Consider the following 21,581-nt stretch of genomic DNA (forward strand, 5'->3'; position numbering starts at 1 on the left):
ACAGCCAAGCTCACCTAGAACCCACTCAGGACATGCGAGCACTTCACTGTATGTATAACGTGCTCATAGAATCCAGCAAAAGAATGGTGGAATGTAATCGAGGTATTAATAGGAATGGAACTTTTGTGGCGTAAGTATTTCATGATATGTTCATAAAAATGGTAAGCATTAATTTAATTCCTATGTGACTGGTTGTTTTGGGAAAAGACTGAAAGTTCAGTCCATTATTGCTACGGTCAACAATGTGGATTTTGTCTTATCAGTAACATTTTCTTCCACTTATCTCTGGAAATAAAGTTTCTTCTGAGTTCCTTGTTTCATTTTAAGAGTTCAGCAGTTAATGCCTCTTGGTGTTGGATGTGCTACGTAATTCCAGAAAAGGCAAATTTTCCCCTTTAGGCGTGTGTGTGTTGGATCTTGCCTCATTTTTTTTAAAGGTGTGGTTTTATTTGTATAGTTTTTCTCGCTATGTCATGTGCCAGTGTTAGACTAGATCTTCTTTTTCTTACTGCTTTGAGTCAGGCTTCTTCGGCACATAATAAATATTTAAAGCAAGTTCTGAATTCAATTGTTTATTTTTTTCCAAAAGACTTGGAGTCTGTTAAATTGGCACTTTTGGTAGAAATACATGGTTTTCCACCGTTAGATGTATTATTTTACTGATCCGGTCATCTTGACAGAAAGAAATGAATGGATGTAAATTTACTTGAAGATGATGTAGATTAGAATTCGGTTGAGCATTATTACCAGCTAGCTCATTAACATTACACCGAAATACATTGTAAAGGTCCCAGTGCACTCGACAGGACTTTTCCTGTGCTTTTATATACATTTTCCACTGAGGTTGGAATTTAGTGTAAGAGCTGTTTGAAAACACCACTGAAATTTCAGCCTGTTTTGGTTGGATGGAGTTTTGACATCAACAGGGCAGTTAATTAGGTATAGTCCAAGTAGGAAGAGTTCAAACCCTGGTGCAATAACCGTTGTTTCATTTTTTCAACACAGAACAGTCCAGACAGTGCTGAGAAATTGCTCTTTGCTAAGGAGCTATTTGTTCTTTTTGCCGATTAAAAAAACAAAAAAATCACAGTAAAGTATTAGTGAGGTCAGGAAGTGTTCAACCTCTTCATTTTTCAAATCAAACTTATTTGTACATGCGCCGAATAAGTGTAGATTTTGTTACGTTACACCTTATTCTAACATGGATAAAGTGGCCCCCACCATCACATATAACAATATCATATACAAAGTGAAAACAGGCGCTTGAAAATGTTTGCTAGTTTATATTTATATATTTTTTATTTACATAAGAATTTCCAGACGCTTTGCTATGAGACTCGAATTGAGCTAGATGCATCCTGTTTCCTATTGATCAGCCTTGAGATGTTTTTCTGCAACTTGGATTGGGACTGATTTGGAAAGGACCACTTGTCTAAATAAGGTCTCACAGTGAGAGTGCATCGTCAAGACTATTTATAAAGAAGGACTTCCTACAGGATGCTAGGCTGAGGCTAATTCGAACAGGAATATGTGGTTTAGTGGAGGGAAAGAGAGGGTAATTGAACTAGAAAATCTGTGTCAGATATTGGACTTGAAGTGCTGGAGAGGGTGGAGGGCCATGATAAATGCCCCCAACACTCTGGGTGAAACGGATGGATGGAAATGCCATGTCAGGGGAAATCTAATAGAAATGAAAGATCTGGTGTGCTGAGTGGTGAGGACTGGATTGATTGTAAACCTACAGGGAGAGGTCCTGCCTGGACCTCACTGGTACTAGTGGATGGCAAGGGAATCTTGAGTGGGAGGTTATGGGAGGAGTCGACAGTAGGGCGTGATCATTACCTATAGTATGGCACAGTAAGGCGGAAGGAGTAGGAAGTGTCAGTGGATGGAGTAGGCAGGTGTGGTTTGAAAGGGCAAAGTGGGACGCAGTTTTCAGGAGCTGAGAGAGAGGTGATCGGTCAGGTGGATATGAAGGGGGGGGGGGGGGGGGGGGGTGGGATAGTATGAATAACCTGGGTGAGAAACAGCGTTAGTGGGGGCAGCTACTGAAGGCTATACTTTAGAGTTCAGGGAGAGGAGGAAAGCAGTCCCAAGGTGGCGGAGGAAGTTTGGGGAAATGGTGAGGAGTAGGAACAGGGGCATTTAGTTCTGAAAAGGACGATAACGTTCCAACATCTGATTCAGTATAAGCAGGCCTGGTGAGGAGAACTATCGTCAGGCAAAGAGGTCATGTTGGCGTCGTTCTGTGACACATTGGCAGGGGCGACACAGTGGGGGATGATCTAAAGAGGATGAGTGGGGTCAGAAGGGAGTGGGATTATTCCAGTGTTGATAGTAGGAAGATGTGGCAGATGAGAGGAGAGATGATGGCCAAAGCTGTTTGTCGAAGTGCAATCGCTGGCAATTTGTCAGGTAGGGGCAGAGTGGGAGAGAGATAACGAGAGAGGAGCATCCTGAACGTGCTTGGTAGGCGGGAGGATGTAAATGATGATTTGAATGCACCATTTACTTGGAGAGGTTGAAAAGGGCAATAGGTAAGGCTGGGTTAACTTCACCTTGGGAAAGCTGAGGTGAGGTGGCTATGTTATGTTTGTCCCATCTTAGTGATGAGGCACTGGATAAGGTTTTGGTGTTGACAACAAGTGGTGGGAGGAAAGGGAAACTACCAGCAGTGTTGGAAGGAGGCAGTAGTGGTACCAATCCGAAAGCGCAGGAGGACCCATGAGGAAAACAAGCTATTGGCCAATAGCTTTAACAATCAATATGTATGTAAGAATTATGGAACGTATGATTCTAGAGAGGCTAATTACTTCCTGGGAGCAGGGGGTAGTATCGCACACTCAGACTGGTTCAGGCAGGGAAGGGGAACTATGGACCCAGTGTTCTGCTAGAAGCAGAGGTCAGGAAGGTCAGGTTGAACAAGGAGACTGTTGGTAGCTGTCTTTTTATGTGGAGAAGGCTGTGGAAGGGGGTTTGTTATTCAAGCTTGAATATTGCGTAGAGGAAAATGTACAACTGGATAAAGGATTTATGTTTGGAAGGTTAATCCAGGTGAGGCTGGGAAAGTTGTTATAGGCAGGCTACCTGGTGGACAACGGTACACCGCGGGAAGTGTGATTAGTCCCCTCTGCTGTTCTCAACAATGATCAATGACGTTTACTCTCAGGTACAGCGGGATATTCGGAGTCGTTATTTGCGATGATGACTCGGCCATTTAGTACTTGTCGCAAGGGGGTGGAAGAAAGTAATGACGCATTACTATAGATAACTCAAGGGAAGGTGAACGAGCAAAGGCAAGAAATGCAATCTGTGTGCGTTTATGCACTGCTCGGGGATCTGGTTTAGAACATATGTGTGGGGGTATCTTACGGGGCTTTTGTGCACAGTAGATGATAACTTTAGACATATTTCTTTAGTAGGAGAAGAAGGGTTGGGAGATGAGGGAAATGTCTTGAGGTCTAGTTTATATGGAGAAACGTTGAGAGAGACGGGTTTTGGGGGCCCTCCATCAGATAAAAATTTCTTGGGGTAAAACTTTTGACATTAGACTGACTGGGCAGAACACATCGGAAGAAGGAGTTTGGTTGGAGACAAGTGGTAAGAAGGTGGCTAAATGTGATGCGCTGTCTGACTGGGGGAAAGGAGTGGGGGGCTGGTTCCGTATGACCTCATTTAAGGGCGATGTATGGGCATTGATCGATCTGTAATAGCTATGGAGTATACGCGTATGCGTCGCAGCCGGACTCCTTGGAAGGCTAGATGTATACGGGCAAGGACTCGAATATGTAAGTGTTGGTGTTTCGGAGCGTACCCACGTGGCCTCCACTTACAAAGGTAGAGAAGAGGTATAGTGGGAGACGTACATGCTGAACTGAAGGCCGGCGCAATTTGGCTACATATTGAGGATGCGAATCAGCACTGGGTGTATGGAGATCCGTTTTATTTTGGGTCTAGAAGCTACTACAAGGCGACATTTGGGGGTTGTCTGGTACTTCAAGTTACTGTGCCGAAGTGGTGTACTTTTGAAGACCAGGGATCGCTGGGGGCGATGCGAGAGCGGAAAGATCTCAAGGGATACATAGGAGACTTTAGGTAGTGAGTAGTGAGGGTAAGCCAAGTAGGATACGGGACGACTGATGTGTATATAGGTCATTTGGGTCCAAGGGGGAGTGTTATAAGCACCTAGCAGAGTTAAGGTATTACCTGTATTAATCTCGCATAACACGCTATTGAGCTACAGATGCACTGTCCTTTCACAGTAGGTATTGATCTAGAAGTGTGGGTATTAGACCGAATACAGAAAGATTAGGGTGAGAGGTAGTTGACACTTAGAGACCTATCTGATTTGGTTTAAGGAGAGTCTGGAATTCTGGTGTATCAGGAATTTTGTGGCCATTTACACGGATGGTTCAAAAGATCAGGACAGGAGTATGGGTCAGCATTTGTGGTTGGAGGAACTGTGGGGTGAGAGTCAGGAGGTATTATCAGATCACTACGTGGCGTAATTACGTAAAGTTGGAGCTGGTCGCGCCTAAGTTGAGACCTTGCAGTGGTGGAAGAAGTCAAGACAGACAGAGTAGTTATTGTTTCTAATTATGTGCAGATGTTAATTGAGCTTGTCTCCAGTTCCTTTATGCGATACGTAGCAGGCAAGACCTGCTTTCATGAAGTCTATCACTTAGTGATAAGGAATGGTGGTGGCAGATCATTGCATGTGAGTGATGTTTTCAGGGGCAGGGGATCGCGAGGATTAGTGTCAGGCTTAGGAACATCTGTTGGTTAAACTAGGATAATCGTCAGGTTTAGCTAGAGATAATTGTCAGGAAGGTTAAACTAGTAGATAATCTGTTCGGGTTAAACTAGAGCATAATCTTCGGTTAAAATAAGATAATCTGTCGGCTTTTAAACTATGGAGATAATCGGTCGGTTTTAAACTAGAGATAACTGTCAAGGTTAAACCAGAGATAATCTGTCAGGTTAAAATAGAGAATAATCTGTCGTGTTAAACTAGATGAGATAATCTGTCAGGTTTAAACTAGCAGATAATCTGTCAGTTAACTAGAGATATTAACCTGACAGATTATCTCTAGTTTAACCTGACAGATTATCTCTAGTTTAACCTGACAGATTATCTCTAGTTTAACCTGACAGATTATCTCTATTTTAACCTGACAGATTATCTCTTGTTTAACTTGACAGATTATCTCTAGTTTAACCTGACAGATTTTTAAATGGGGATGTTTTTATTATGCTAATTAGATTTCCGCGGGTCCACGGACATCGACTCTAGTTCAGAATCCATGTTACCACAGAAACGGACTCAAACGAATGAATGCCCGGCCTTCAGTCAGCTGTACGTTCCACAAACCCTTTTTTTGAGGGGGGGATATGACGACTGTTATTTTATTTTCATGACGGTCTTCATCTATAACGGTCGGTTACACGGTTATACGGTAATTGTGCCAGCCCTAGACCTAGCTAGATCCCAGAGAAAGGCCAGATGCTTCTGCTGTTTCCACTAGTTTAGACGTATCTTCCACCCTGAGAAGTACATGCCGAGTTTGAAGGAAGGTTCTGGGGTTTGACATACACACCCGAACATGGACTGGACGCTCTTCAGACAGAGCTGGCCGTCCATAGTGAAGATCTGTCCATCGCCTCCGTTCAGTTGGAGCAGCTGCTCCAGGTTATGCATCGTGTCTGTCATCTGTAACTATAGAAGAACGAAGAACAGGGGGTATAGTGGAGATTCCAGTGGTCTGGAGCTAACAGAACATCCGGTAGAATATCAGCCAGGAATATTTGCCGTATCTCTGTGGATCTAGCTAGCCAGCGATAAGCATTAGAGGTAAACACCATTTTTTTAAAGACACATTTGCAGCTTGCTAAGACCAACTAACTACACCAACGAACTACACAAATAATATAGAAAACATGTTTTCTATGTTAAGACGCAAAGTGGAAAGCTGCGTCATTCTTGTTTGGAACAATCTGTTGACTGCGTGCTGTTTGGCCAATAGGTGCAGAGTGACAGGGGGCGGGGACTGCGTGCTGTTTGGCCAATAGGTGCAGGTGGCAAGGGGCGGGGACTGCGTATGCTGTTTGGCCAATAGGTGCAGAGTAATCTGAGAACTGCCTGGTTTGAGTGACAGGGGCGGGCTTGCCTTGTGTGTGGGATTGGGATTGGCCAAAAGAGATGGAGAGAGAGAACGTCTCTCATAACTTGACCACATCAACCTAAATGTGTTTTTTGGTTTGTTTTTTGTAAAACACATAGGCTTACAGACAGCGATAGGGATATTGCCATATCAAACACGCTTTTGATAAAAATCTGATTGACCGTGCAGCACCTATCAGTCACGCTTGCCAACAACACAGTAGCAGATAGTTGTTAAATAGTGCATCTGCTTGTTGTCTAAGATGTACAGCGCGAACACTAGCCCCTATATCTAGCTACTGCCCTCTACTAACCTTAACAAATAAACAATTAGTGTGATCAGGTCTATAGGCGATCAGTAGCATTCAGAGTAGTGCTGTCGTACCTCTCTGCTTAGCGATGCACATGATGACAGCTTAGCAGGGAAAGGGAAGGGCAGGGAACTTCTTATCCTCCGGGCGTCCTTTCAGAGTCTGTAGGGAGTGTTCTCTTCTTTTCTTATCAACCTCTCCTTTCCTCTTTACTTTTCTCAGGTCGGAGAGCCCACAGTGTGAGAGAGGGGGAGACTGAGACGTAAGAGAGAGGTAGGAAACCCAGACGTGAGCGTGAAGGATGCAGACTCCCAAAATCTCAGGCTCTTCAGATTCCTTCTCTTTCTTTCTTCCTTTCCTTCCTTTCATAGTCTCTAGTCTTCACCAGCTTCCATTTCAGTCTTCTCTTCTCTCTTTTTTTCTCTCTTTCTCATCACCAGACTCTCAGTTTCTCATCTTTTCCTCTCCAGATCTCTCACTCCTTCCTCTCTCTTCTCCCTCCTCTTTTTCTTTCTCTCCTCTCCTTTCTCTCATTCCAGGAAACTCTTCCTTCAGAGGATTTCAGCTTCAATCATCCCCAGATCTTCTTTTTTCTCTCAGTCTTTCACTTCATCTTCGTTTCATACTTCTCATTGTCCCAGTTCTCTCGCCTTTCTCTTTCTCCTTCCTTCTCTTTCAATCTTCTCCCTTTTCTCTTCTCTTGCTTTCTCTCCTTGCTTCCTTTATTCTCCTTCCTTTCCTTCTTATTCATTCTTTTTTCATCCTCGTCATTCCTTCTTCTCTCTCTCCCAGTCACGACTTTATCACTCCTTCAAGAGTCCAGACTTTCTCACTGCAGAGACTCCAGCATCTTTCTTCCTCTCTTTCCTCAGCCCTTCGTCTCTTTCTTCTCTCAGTCCCTCCGTCTCAGAGCTCCCCTTTCAGATTTTTCATCTCTGCGGATTCTCTCTTTTTCTCCATCGGAGTTCTTTTCTTTCTCTCTCTTTTTTTCTGCATTTATCTCCCTCCTACATACGAATTTTTCATCCAAAGTCTTTTTTCTTCCGTCCAGATTTCTTTACCTCCCTTTCATGTCCTCTCATTTCTCAGACTTTTCCTTCAAATTCTCATTTTGTCTCCTCAAGAATCTATTTCCTTTTTCTTATGTCTACCTCTCATCACATTCTTCCCGCCCCTTATCAGTTTCAGCTCATGCATCTTTTCTACTCCATCCAGAGAGCTCAGCTCAGTCTCTCGCTCTTTCTCTTCCCTGATCAGAGCCCCTCTCTTCCTCAAGAGAAAGCGCACAGAAGATACAGGGAGGCATTGACGGAGAAGAAGGGGTGAGAAGAGAACACCTTACCCGATCCCCAGAGAGCCGTCTGTTACCAACACCACCTGTAGGCCACCAGATCAATAATCACTAATCAATCTAATAGTCTGTAGGGAGTGTCTCAGAGAGCCTTTACCGATCCCCAGGGACCCATCTGTTGCCAACACCACCTGTAGGCCACCAGATCAATAATCAATCTAATAGTCTGTAGGGAGTAATAGTCTGTAGGGTCTGTTATGGGACTTTTATGAATAATGACTAAATGATGTATACATTTAACGTAGAACTATAACTAAAACTATCCTGTCATTGTATGATTGTATGAAATTGATTAGAATCATACCTCTATTAATCTGATGTGTGTAGTTTTAGTCAGAATTAGGACAAGGACTTTTTGTTCCTTTTTAGTATGAAAGCAGGGTGCAAGTGTGAGACAATGTACGAGATCAGAGGAGCTATCGACAGACAAGCTCTACTACTGTGTTCCTTACAGGACATTCTGTCCCCACCCAGGGAGAGACCTTGGGCTGGTAGTAGATTGTATAACAGGTGGCAGACAATGTATGAGAAGGAGAAGACTTGTGAACTATATTGTAATTGTTTCTGAGAGGAGGAGGGACAGTTATGACGAAATGTGAGGTATATAAACCAATGTACCGGAAATGATAGGCGGAACATTCCCGTGAATAAACATTTGACTATTGTAGACTGGGCCTCTGTCTGTTTTTATTTATATCAGTATCCTACAAATCCTGATATAGCAGACTGAGTCATTTAATTGGTTAAAGAACATGAGAACTTAATTCTCCTAACAGTGTCTCAGAGAGCCTTTACCGATCCCCAGAGACCCGTCTGTTACCAACACCACCTGGTGGCCACGAGGAAAACTGCAGCCATAGTCACCAACATTCACCTGCATTTAACATTTTAGTAATTTATCAGACGCTCTTATCCAGAGCGACTTACAGTCAGTACATTTATCGCCAGGTAGCTAGGTGGGAAACTGCTGTCAGGAAACACCAAGGTCAAGGGTCACTGAGACCAGGAAAATCTAGGATTATCTCGATAAATGACCCAGAGTGTTACCACTCCTAGGCGTATGTCTCCCTGTAAACCACGGTGTCAATAATGAGTTCAGCAATGTATTTAGCCTCAGTAAACGTAGACTATTATTGAACATTGGAGACGTAAAAAAGGGCGTGGATAATTAATTGGAGGAATTGGTTTGATAGAGCACCTGTGTGGGACAGGCGTGACCCCACTCCTGCTGCACCACGTTGCTGATTCCGTGTAAAGCGGACTCCAGACACGTCTTGTCATAGTCCTCCAGGTTGCTCAGGGCTTCCTGCACAGCAGAGGGAAGGACACAATTAACAAACATTACCCTGCCTGCACAGAGCATTACCCTGCCTGCACAGAACATTGCCCTGGCTGCACAGAACATTACCCTGCCTGCACAGAGCATTGCCCTGCCTGCACAGAACATTACCCTGGCTGCATAGAACATGACCCTGCCTGCACAGAGCATGACCCTGGCTGCATAGAACATTACCCTGCCTGCACAGAGCATTACCCTGGCTGCATAGAACATGACCCTGCCTGCACAGAGCATGACCCTGCCTGCACAGAACATGACCCTGGCTGCACAGAACATTACCCTGGCTGCACAGAGCATTACCCTGGCTGCACAGAGCATTACCCTGGCTGCACAGAGCATTACCCTGGCTTCACAGAGCATTACCCTGGCTGCACAGAGCATTACCCTGGCTGCACAGAGCATTACCCTGGCTGCACAGAGCATTGCCCTAACATTACCATGCCTGCACAGAACATTGCCCTGGCTGCACAGAGCATTACCCTAACATTACCCTGCATGCACAGAGCATTGCCCTAACATTACCCTGGCTGCACAGAACATTACCCTGGCTGCACAGAACATTACCCTGGCTGCACCGAACATTACCCTAACATTACCCTGGCTGCACAGAACATTACCCTGGCTACACAGAACATTACCATGGTGTTAGCCAGACCTGTGTACCTGTAGTTTGTGGTAGTCCATGGTGTTAGCCAGACCTGTGTACCTGTAGGGTGTTGTAGTCCCTGGTATTAGCCAGACCTGTGTACCTGTACTGTGTTGTAGTCCATGGTGTTAGCCAGACCTGTGTACCTGTAACTGTGCTGTAGTCCATGGTGTTAGCCAGACCTGTGTACCCTGTAGGGTGTTGTAGTCCCCTGGTGTTAGCCCAGACCTGTGTACTGTACGGGTGTGTAGTTCCCATGGTGTTAGCCAGGACCTGTGTACCCTGTAGGTGTTGTAGGTCCATGGTGTTACCAGACCTGTGTACTCGTAGGGTGTTGTTAGTCCCGGGTGTTAGCCAGACCTGTGTACCTGTTATGGGTGTGGTAGTCCCTGGTGTTAGAACCAGACCTGTGTACCTGTAGGGTGTTGTAGTCCCTGGTGTTAGCCAGACCTGTGTACCTGTAGGGTGTTGTAGTCCCTGGTGTTAGCCAGACCTGTGGTCACCTGATACTGTGCTGTAGTCCCATGGTGTTAGCCAGACCTGTGTACCTGTACTGTGTTGTAGTCCATGGTGTTAGCCAGACCTGTGTACCTGTACTGTGCTGTTAGTCCATGGTGTAGCCAGACCTGTTACCTGTACTGTGTTGTAGTCATGGTGTTAGCCAGACCTGTGTACCTGTACTGTGTTGTAGTCCCTGGTGTTAGCCAGACCTGTTGTACCTGTACTGTGCTGTAGTCCCTGGTGTTAGCCAGACCTGTTGTACCTGTAGGGTGTTGGTAGTCCCTGGTGTTAGCCAGACCTGTGTACCTGTAGGGTGTTGTAGTCCCATGGTGGTTAGCCAGACCTGTGGTACCTGTAGGGTGTTGTATTGTCACTGGTGTTGCCAGACCTGTGTACCTGTAGGGTGTTGCTAGTCCATGGTGTTAGGCCAAGACTGTGTACCTGTAGTGTTGTATCCCATGGTGTTAGCCAGACCTGTGTACTTTAGGGTGTTGTAGTCCCGGTGTTAGCCAGACCTGTGTTACTGTAGGGTTTGTGAGTCCATGGTGTATAGCCAGAACCTGTTGTAACCTGTGGAGTGTTTGTAGTCCATAGGTGTTTAGCCAGACCTCTGTGGTACCTGTAGGGTGTTGGTAGTCCCTGGTGTTAGCCAGAACCTGTGTACCTGTAGGGTTGTGTAGTCCTGGGAAAGCCCAGTCGCTCCCACGACGACGAAAGAGAAGGCCACTAGAGAGGTGAATTCCAGTCTGTAGTTGTTGGCCATGTGTTCAAACAGCATGGTGAGTCCGGCCACAGCTAAGTGCTTCCTCTGCAACTCCTCGGTGCACTGCTCCTGAGAGACCGGCCGCGTCATGGACAGAGACGCGTCCATTAGGACCACCGTCGGCATGATGACGCTGATGCGGTTTCCACTAAAGCAGAATGAGTTTAATGAAGCCTTCCACAGTCTCTCGGTGTGTGTGACTACAACACGTCTACAATGGAAAACAGACACCTGCCTCTGGAAAATATGGAACGGTGTGTTTAGTCAGAATAAACTTTCTTTTTTTAAACATTTGAATTAAAAGGTTCGTGGGGCATCTTGTTTATCAACCGGCTTCTGATATAAGCAAAATAATATATGCCAGGAAAAGAAACTGAAAGAGACAATGAAAAAAAACGAAGACATATTGAGGGTAAACAATAGAATAGGGCCAAAACCAGCCCTCGGAGTAATCTTTTGGGGGATTTTAGTTTTTGGTCAAAACAGGCTGTAAAATTAACAGGAATTCAATAAAGTTTTGAAAAATGAAAATAAAAACAGTGTATGGGTTGAGAGACACCTCAGGGAGAACCGATTCCAGAACAAGACCGGAGCTAAACAAGACCGCGTCAAGACCAACAGAAGGGGGGGGGGGGGGGGGGGGGGTCAGAGACAGCGTCAAGACCAGAACAATGCTAGTCCAATTCAAGACCATGATTGTAATTGTGTCAAATCGCCATCACAATAACACTTCAAAATGTCCAGTATTTCTGTGTTTATATTTCAGAACAACATTCTGGATTGTAAACATTCAGAATCTAAAAGAGACTCTCCACAAATGATCACTACCTCAAACGGTTCCCTAAATAAATAGATAGAAATACAAAATGTCTTCCAACTTTGTCGGTCTCCCCTTACTAACTTACTACTTTCAAACTAAAAGGTCAGTAACGTTACGTGTAAAATAGAAAGCCCAGGTTTCAATAGGCAATAAATCATGTATCATGAAAGGAGTGTGGATATTTGACCTGGCCAAGAGGTTTCATGCGCTGACTCCGCTGGCCTCGGGAAAAATTTACGAGTCCTCATTGTCCCGAGAACGAGCGAGTCAAGACCGAATAAAAATGTATTCGACATCGAGACACTCAATATTTGGTCTCGAGACCAGACTGTAGTACAACACTGCTGCTGGGCACAGACATCAATTCCAACATCTATTCCACAACGTAACGTCATTGAAATGACGTGGAAACATTTGGTTCAACCAGTGTGCGCCCAGTGGGTAAAGACATGTGATCATGTCTCAAAGTAATGAAGGTATGAAATTATTGTTATTTTCAAATACATTTTTGGGGGCTTAGTTGTGGTCAATTTGCAGTGTAAAATGTATTATAATTATGTTCTGGCCCGCAGCTGTAATCTAACTAGTTGCCTACCCCTGGAATATACTATAAATTGTGTGTTGCAGCACGGACACTATTGAGAACAGAACGAAACATATGGGACTGCTACCACAAACTGGACAGAATACCTTAATGTTCCTTTCAGAATGATTGACAATGTTGGGATCTCATTCCTTCAAATCATTCATTTTCATCCAGTGGAGGCTCCTCAGAGGAGGACCATCCTACTCAATGAATTTAATAAAAAAAATTAAAAAGTTTAACATTTTAAAAAAGCATCCTTTTTAGATAAAGCTATACTAAATATATTATTGTCACCAAATAATTGGTTAAAAACACTCTGTTTTGTAAAGAAGGTCTACAGTAGCCTCAACAGCACTCTGTAGGGTAGCACCATGGTGTAGCCGGAGGACAGCTAGCTTCCGTCCTCCTCTGGCTACATTGACTTCAATACAAAAACCTAGGAGGCTCGTGGTTCTCACTCCCTTCCATAGACTTACACAGTAATTATGACAACAAACTATCAGAGCTCTTGCAGCATGAACTGACATGTTGTCCACCCAATCAAAGGATTAGATAATGAATCTAGTACTGAAAGAATAAGCTACAGCTAGCTAGCACTGCAGTGTATAAAATGGGGCCCACCGGTGTAACTGCTAAACTGCTTTCTGACTGTACTGTGTGATTGTAGCAGGTTTACTAACACGTTAGTTATATTATGTTGACGAGGACGTGACAATAATGTGAGGTTGTGTGTAGCGGTTAGCGGTCATGATATGAAGGTTTGGCTTGGAAAGGTCTTTTCACCTGGTCACAGACAGCTGATGTGTTTGTGCACTGAAGTCCACAAGGTGAAGGGAAAAGGTGAGAGGAGGAGAGCGCTTAGATAGTAGCGAGAAGGAATTATATATTCAAGAAGGAAAGTGATCATGCTGTTTGTATGCGGCTGCTATGAAAGTGAAGGGTGTATTCATTCTGTCCATTCTGTTGAAAAACAGAACGAAACCGGGATAAACATACCTGAATTTGTCCAATAGAAACTCTCATTTGCAACTGTTGGACTAATGATTACACCCTAGATCAGCTAGATGCAGGCCAGAGGGTGCAAGGAGGTATTGAATGTGTCTCTGTCTGTCACCTTGATTACTCAAAATCCTCTCGACCTGTTGCACCTACTAGGTTGTAGCAACCTCATGATGGGTACAGGGAACATTCTAGTATCATGTAGTAGCCTAAACCTATCGATGTCACGTTGAACTGGGTGAATATGAATGACAGTCATCCAATATGCTGTAATAGAAATAAGGCCGTGCTCATTAAAAAATATACTAATTCTCCCTCATTTTAAACTCCACCGACCGCCACTGTCTGTCATCCCAGATTGAGAAACAAGTAGCCCAGCTAAACGTGTCAGGCCGGCTATCTGTCTCGGCTATCTGTCCGATCCTTTCAATACGGCTAGCTAACGAATCTTGGCAGGGTGATAGCTAGCTTTGAAATGAACCTTTATTTGAGGACATAGTTTAGCTTGCAAATAAATAGTATAGATAGAATGATGGATTATCCCGAGCAGGTATTTAAAAAGTTATATCATGAAAACGACAAACAGAAAGATTCATACCCATCAATGTAGAAATCGTCTCGATGGATTTGTACTGTTCACTATTATGTCCGTGCGGAACCCTTCCTTTCCCCCCATTAGTTCCTAGGGAGAGAAGCACGTCGAGACTTTCCAGATTAGAAAACAGACGGTGAGGTTCTGACAGCCACTGACGAGACAATAAATTCAACCATTATATCAATGAACAGATTAAATCAAATTATTTAAATTAAATATGAATTATAGAACAACATTTATTTTTATTTGAATTACCGAATGTCCATTCCGTTACATCTTAATTTTTCTATTTCTTATCGCTCTGTCATATAATCTCTTAAATGAAATATATTTTTAATAGGGGCCTACTTGAGAAAAGTATAAATGAACTAACCATTCATCTATAAATGCATCTTACCTGTCTTCAGTTATTACATAAGGCTATATTCTGATCCACTGTGAAGACCTCTCCCGCGATGCGTCCTAGGGGGTGACACTGCCATGAGCGATGCGCCGGCTGGGTGAACCTCTCCACCATCCACCCCAAGAGTGGAGAAATTACACCCCTCGTCTAGTACCAAACACACGTTCATCGCAGGTAGGACAGCGCTGTACTTATAGATATCTTGATATACTTTTTAGGACCTTTGTGTGTAATTTATTTTATCTTTATGTTAACATGTTGATGATAGATTTGTCATATTATGCATGATAGCAAAAATAATTTTCGAAAATGACACCGAATATAAATATATATATATATATATATGGCTTGTCTGCATTTGAAGAAGCCGGATGTGGAGGTCCTGGGCTGGCGTGGTTACACGTGGTCTGTGGTTGTGAGGCTGGTTGGACATTGGTGGACATTCCTGCAGTCAGCATGCCAATTGCACGCTCCCTCAAAATTTGAGACATCTGTGGCATTGTGTTGTGTGACAAAACTGCACATTTTAGAGTGGACTTTTATTGTCCCCCAGCACAAGGTGCACCTGTGTAATTATCATGCTGTTTAATCAGCTTCTTAATATGCCACACCTGTCAGGTGGATGGATTATCTTGGCAAAGGAGAAATGCTCACTAACAGATTTAAACACATTTGTGCACAAATTTGAGAGAATGGGGCTTTTTGTGTGTTTGGAACATTTCTGTGATCTTTTATTTCAGCTCATGAAACATGGGACACTTTACATGTTGCGATTATATTTTTGTTCAATATATATATATATAACCAAGCCAGCCAGGACCTCCACATCCGGCTTCTTCAAATGCAGACAAGCCACCCAGACAGCTGATGTAACTGTGGGTTTGCACAACCGAAGAATTTCTGCAGAAACTGTCAGAAACCGTCTCTGGGAAGCTCATTTGCGTGCTCGTGACGAGATCCTAAGGCCCATTCATCCACCACCTCATGTATCAGCATGATAATGCACAACACTATGTTGCAAATGGTGGTCACACCAGATACTGACTGGTTCTCTGATCCACGACCCTACCTTTTTAAAGGTATCTGTGACCAACAGATGCATATCTGTATTCCTAGTCATGTGAAATCTATAGATTAGGACCTAATGAATTTATTTAAATTGACTGATTTCCTTAAATGAATTATAACTCTGTAAAATATTTGTAATTGTTGCATGTTGGGTTCATATTTTTTGTTCAGTGTAGAATCACATTTGTTTGAAATTGTCCGTGTATCCTAAATGGAAAACACTGTGATATAATACATGACGTTTATAAAAACTGGATCTGTGAACCTGGATGTTTCTCCTGAATCAGACAAACCAGAAACACATGTTTATTATTCTGGTGGTTTATTCAGAATTTAAAACAATCTGTAGATCCAGTCAGGCAGATTCCATGAAAACAAAATCTTACAAATTAGTATTAAACTGTGGTAAAAATGATACATATTATATATTCAAAGACATAACAGTGCTTCAACAGTGTAAACAACAACATATTGATACCTATAGTGATGATATGGTGATATCATGATCAATGTGTATAGTAGTTACATACATTTATACATACATAAAACCTACAGGAGGGTCTCTCTCCAGGAACAGGGTTGGAGAGTACTGGTACAGAGTTATGTAATGGCCACATACCAAAGTACACCTTTTATACACAAAGCTTTGACTCTCAAAATCAATTCATATTTCTTCCAAAAGGGTAATTAGAAGATAGAAAAATTGATAGAAAATATTTTTAACTAATGTCCATTTATGACGTGCCCATGCCAAATTATGCCTGCTGGGTCTCAACTTTAATTTCAACTGTAAAGCTGTGAAACACCATCATATCGTTTATAAACCAGTGGGTCTTTTATGATTAGTATTCAAATATTTATCAGACAAAGTAATTATTGAACATATTAATAAAGTGCTCCATTCAATCCGTATCGCAGAAGTACAACGTTACAGCTTGATTTAAATTTAAAGGCAATGTTCCCGCGTCATCGGGAGAATGCATTTACCGTAAACACGGCAGATGTCCGTCTCCATCTGAAATTACCTTTAAGCTTCTACCGCACAGTCTGTAACGCTTCAGCCATCCAGGATGAATATAAGTCTGGTTGTAACGATGAGTGAAATGACATTCATCGATAATATCACAGTACTTTTCCTTGGCAGTAAACAGGCAGGGGATTTCTACTTACTGTTAATAACAGTCTGACACGGTAAAACAAGACATTTGTTGAATAATCCTCAACCTAAAGCATAAAGCTAGTCAACTGTAAACTGTTTCACAAGTGCCGTTTGTTTTACGTGCTCTTTAGGAAGGAATGTAAAGGAATCATTCTAGACTAGAACCATTCTGTTGTGGAATGATGTTTGGAACCCTTCTCTAAAGCCAGGTCATTCACAATATACAAAAGTTCAATTCTTTTGGGGGGGGGGTGATATTGTGACAGTTTGAAACCCAGTCAGAAGAATACAGATACCTTGACATGTGACACAGCTCTTCTATCTTCTATCCTAACACTGGAGTATGGATCATGGTCAAAAGTAGTCCACTATAGCCTCCCGGGTGGCGTAGCTTTCTATGGTACTGCATCTCAGTGCTAGAGATGTCACTACAGACCCGGGTTCAATCCCAGGCTGTATCACATTTACTCTGTACAACTGTACGGAGAAACAGAACGTACCATTTACTCTGTACAACTCTACCCCCCATCTAACCATAGGCTACCTACCTCCCCATCTAACCATTAGGCTACCTACCTCCCCATCTAACCATTAGGCTACCTACCTCCCCATCTAACCATTAGGCTACCTGCCTCCCCATCTAACCACTAGGCTACCTGCCTCCCCATCTAACCATTAGGCTACCTGCCTCCCCATCTAACCACTAGGTCACTGCCTCCCATCTAACCACTAGGCTACCTGCCTCCCCATCTAACACGAGGCTACCTGCCGCTCCTATTTATTATGGATCCCCATTAGTTCCTGCCAAGGCAGCAGCTACTCTTCCTGGGGTTTATTATGGATCCCCATTAGTTCATGCCAAGGCAGCAGCTACTCTTCCTGGGTTTATTATGGATCCCCATTAGTTCCTGCCAAGGAGCAGCTACTCTTCCTGGGGTTTATTATGGATCCCCATTGTTCCTGCCAAGGCAGCAGCTACTCTTCCTGGGGTTTATTATGGATCCCCATTTGTTCCTGTAAAGGCAGCAGCTACTCTTCTGGGGTTTATTATGGATCCCCATTAGTTCCTGCCAAGGCAGCTACTCTTCCTGGGGTTTATTATGGATCCCCATTAGTTCCTGCCAAGGCAGCTATCTTCCTGGGGTTTATTATGGATCCCCATTAGTTCCTGTCAAGGCAGCAGCTACTCTTCCTGGGGTTTTATTATGGATCCCCATTAGTTCATGCCAAGGCAGCAGCTACTCTTCCTGGGGTTTATTATGGATCCCCATTAGTTCCTGCCAAGGCAGCGCTACTCTTCTGGGGTTTATTATGGATCACCATTAGTTCCGCCAAGGCAGCAGCTACTCTTCCTGGGGTTTATTATGGATCCCCATTAGTTCCTGCCAAGGCAGCAGCTACTCTTCCTGGGGTTTATTATGGATCCCCATTAGTTCCTGCCAAGGCAGCAGCTACTCTTCCTGGGGTTTATTATGGATCCCCATTAGTTCCTGACAGGCAGCAGCTACTCTTCCTGGGGTTTATTATGGATCCACATTAGTTCCTGCCAAGGCAGCTACTCTTCCTGGGTTTATTATGGATCCCCATTAGTTCCTGCCAAGGCAGCAGCTACTCTTCCTGGGGTTTTATATGGATCCCCATTAGTTCCTGCCTTGGCTGCAGCTACTCTTCTGGGGTTATTATGGATCCCCTTAGTTCCTGCCAAGGCAGCAGCTACTCTTCCTGGGTTTTATTATGGATCCCATTAGTTCCTGCCAAGGCAGCAGCTACTCTCCTGGGGTCCAGCAAAATTAAGGCAGTTATGTACAATTTAAATTATTACCATGACATAACATTTTATACACTTTCAAAACGTATTAAGTGTGTTCCCTTAGCCACTACTCTAATACCACATATCTACAACACCATTTGTGTACAGTATGTGTACGTGTCTGATCACAGTCTGATTCTGTGTCTGTTTGTATTCTCCCATCATGGTCGCTAAGTAACCCTGTTGTATTCTACCATCATGGTCGCTAAGTAAGCCTGTTGTATTCTACATCATGGTCGCCTAGTAACCCTGTTGTATTCTACCATCATGGTCGCTAAGTAAGCCTGTTGTGTTCTACATCATGGTCCCTATAACCCTTGTTTATTCTACCATCATGGTCGCCTAGTAACCCTGTTGTATTCTACCATCATGGTCACTAAGTAACCCTGTTGTAGTCTACCATCATGGTCGCTAAGTAACCCTGTTGTATTCTACCATCGTGGTCGCCTAGTAACCCTGTTGTATTCTACCATCATGGTCACTAAGTAACCCTGTTGTAGTCTACCATCATGGTCGTAAGTAACCCTGTTATATTCTACCATCGTGGTCGCCTAGTAAACGTGTTGTATTCTAACATCGTGGTCGCCTAGTAACCCTGTTGTATTCTACCATCGTGGTCACCTAGTAACCCTGTTGTATTCTACCATCATGGTCACTAAGTAACCCTGTTGTAATCTACCATCATGGTCGCTAGTAACCCTGTTTATTCTACCATCATGGTCGCCTAGTAACCCTGTTGTATTCTACCATCATGGTCGCCTAGTAGGTTAAACAACCACATCATGATCAGTAATAGTGATTTAAACTACCCTTACCTTGCTTCTCTGTTCCAGATGCGTTTGATCGTGAGTACAAGGTTGCTTACGACCGCCTCAACCCCAGCCAGGTGAAGCTGACACACAACTGTGACCGGCCCCAGGAGCAGGGGTCATGGAATGTAGGAGGATGTTCGGAAACCCAGTCTGTGAACTCTCCACCTCACCTCCTCTGGAGGACCTTGAGGCAGCCCAGTCTGTGATCTCTCCACCGCCTCCTCTGGAGGACCTTGAGGCAGCCCAGTCTGTGATCTCTCCACCTCACCTCCTCTGGAGGACCTTGAGGCAGCCCAGTCTGTGATCTCTCCACCTCACCTCCCTCTTCAAAGACCTTTAGGCAGCCCAGTCTGTGATCTCTCCCCCTCACCTCCTCTGGAGGAACCTTGAGGCAGCCCAGTCTGTGATCTCTCCACCTCACCTCCTCTGGAGGACCTTGAGGCCCCAGTCTGTGATCTCTCCACCTCACCTCCTCTTCAGGACCTTGAGGCAGCCCAGTCTGTGATCTCTCCACCTCACCTCCTCTGGAGGACCTTGAGGCAGCCCAGTCTGTGATCTTCCACCTCACCCCTCCTCTTCAGGACCTTGAGGCAACCCAGTCTGTGATCTCTCCACCTCACCTCCTCTGGAGGACCTTGAGGCAGCCCAGTCTGTGATCTCTCCACCTCACCTCCTCTGGAGGACTTGAGGCAGCCCAGTCTGTGATCTCTCCACCTCACTCCTCTGGAGGACCTTGAGGCAGCCCAGTCTCCCCACCTCCCCTGGCTGCTATCCATCCATCCCATCCCTCCCAAACATGACTGCTGCTCACCTACTACCAGCCCCTCTCTCTGGCCCCCCTCTCTCTCTGGCCCCCTCTCTCTCTGGCCCTCTCTCTCTCTGGCCCTCTCTCTCTCTCTGGCCCCTCTCTCTCTCTCTCTGGCCCTCTCTCTTCTCTCTGGCCCCCTCTCTCTCTCTGGCCCCCTCTCTCTCTCTGGCCCCTCTCTCTCTCTGGCCCCCTCTCTCTCTCTGGCCCCTCTCTTCTCTGGCCCCCCTCTCTCTCTGGCCCCTCTCTCTCTCTGGCCCTCTTCTCTCTCTGCCCTCTCTCTCTCTGGCCCCTCTCTCTCTCTCTGGCCCCCTATCTCTCTCTGCCCCCCCCTCTCTCTCTGGCCCCCTCTCTCTCTCTGGCCCCCTCTCTCCTCTGGCCCCTCTCTCTCTCTGGCTCCTCTCGCTCTCTCTGGCCCCTCTCTGTTGGGGTGAATCAGCCCACCTGCACCCCAGGCAGGGGGAGGAAAGTCTTTGGGACCCAACATGTACTGACTGAAGCGCAGTGTGGAACAAATACACAGAAAAGATCCTAGAATCTTTCAGAGACGCTCCACACTGTTACAATAGGACATTTACATGTGAGTCATTTAGCAGACTCTCTGATCCAGAGACACTTACAGTAGTGAGTCATTTAGCAGACTCTCTGATCCAGAGCCACTACAGTAGGGAGTCATTTAACAGACTCTCTGATCCAGAGCCACTACAGTAGTGAGTCATTTAGCAGACTCTCTGATCCAGAACCACTACAGTAGTGAGTCATTTAGCAGACTCTCTTACCAGATCACTACAGTAGTGAGTCATTTAGCAGATCTCTGATCCAGAGACACTTACAGTAGTGAGTCATTTAGCAACTCTGATCCAGAGACACTTACAGTAGTGAGTCATTTAGCAGACTCTCTTATCCAGAGCCACTACAGTAGTGAGTCATTTAACAGACTCTCTGATCCGAGCCATACAGTAGTGAGTCATTTAGCAGACTCTCTGATCCAGAGCCACTACAGTAGTGAGTCATTTAGCAGACTTCTCTTATCCAGGTCACTACAGTAGTGAGTCATTTAGCAGACTCTCTGATCCAGAGCCACTACAGTAGTGAGTCATTTAGCAGACTCTCTAATCCAGAGCCACTACAGTAGTGAGTCATTTAGCAGACACTCTTATCCAGAGTCACTACAGTAGTGAGTCATTTAGTAGACTCTCTGATCCAGAGCCACTACAGTAGTGAGTCATTTAACAGACTCTCTTATCCAGAGCCACTACAGTAGTGAGTCATTTAACAGACACTCTGATCCAGAGAGACTTACAGGAGCAATTCGAGGTATGTGCCTTGCTCAAGCACATTGAAAGATGTTTCACTTAATCGGCTCCGGGATTCGAACCTGTGACTTTTGGTTAATGGCCCATGCTCTGAAGCGTAGGCTACCTGCCTCCCTCACATGGTATTATCTCAGGTA

General features: G+C 44.6%; 1 protein-coding gene across 1 annotated transcript in view; it reads right to left on the reverse strand.

Moving 5' to 3' along the window:
• Positions 1-14,139, reverse strand: part of ints14 (integrator complex subunit 14) — a gene marked incomplete at its 3' end in the record, with an annotated part of 18,176 nt that extends 4,037 nt beyond the window's left edge. The window contains 8 exon segments of the mRNA XM_070441604.1: positions 5,598-5,716; positions 6,546-6,597; positions 6,599-6,641; positions 8,597-8,651; positions 9,021-9,128; positions 10,266-10,316; positions 11,018-11,308; positions 14,075-14,139. Of these exon segments, the coding sequence (XP_070297705.1) occupies positions 5,598-5,716; positions 6,546-6,597; positions 6,599-6,641; positions 8,597-8,651; positions 9,021-9,128; positions 10,266-10,316; positions 11,018-11,197 (608 nt within the window).
• Positions 14,140-21,581: the final 7,442 nt, after the last annotated feature.

The sequence above is a fragment of the Salvelinus sp. IW2-2015 genome, unplaced genomic scaffold, assembly GCF_002910315.2.
Source record: "Salvelinus sp. IW2-2015 unplaced genomic scaffold, ASM291031v2 Un_scaffold4386, whole genome shotgun sequence".
In the NCBI taxonomy this organism is placed as follows: Eukaryota; Metazoa; Chordata; class Actinopteri; order Salmoniformes; family Salmonidae; genus Salvelinus; species Salvelinus sp. IW2-2015.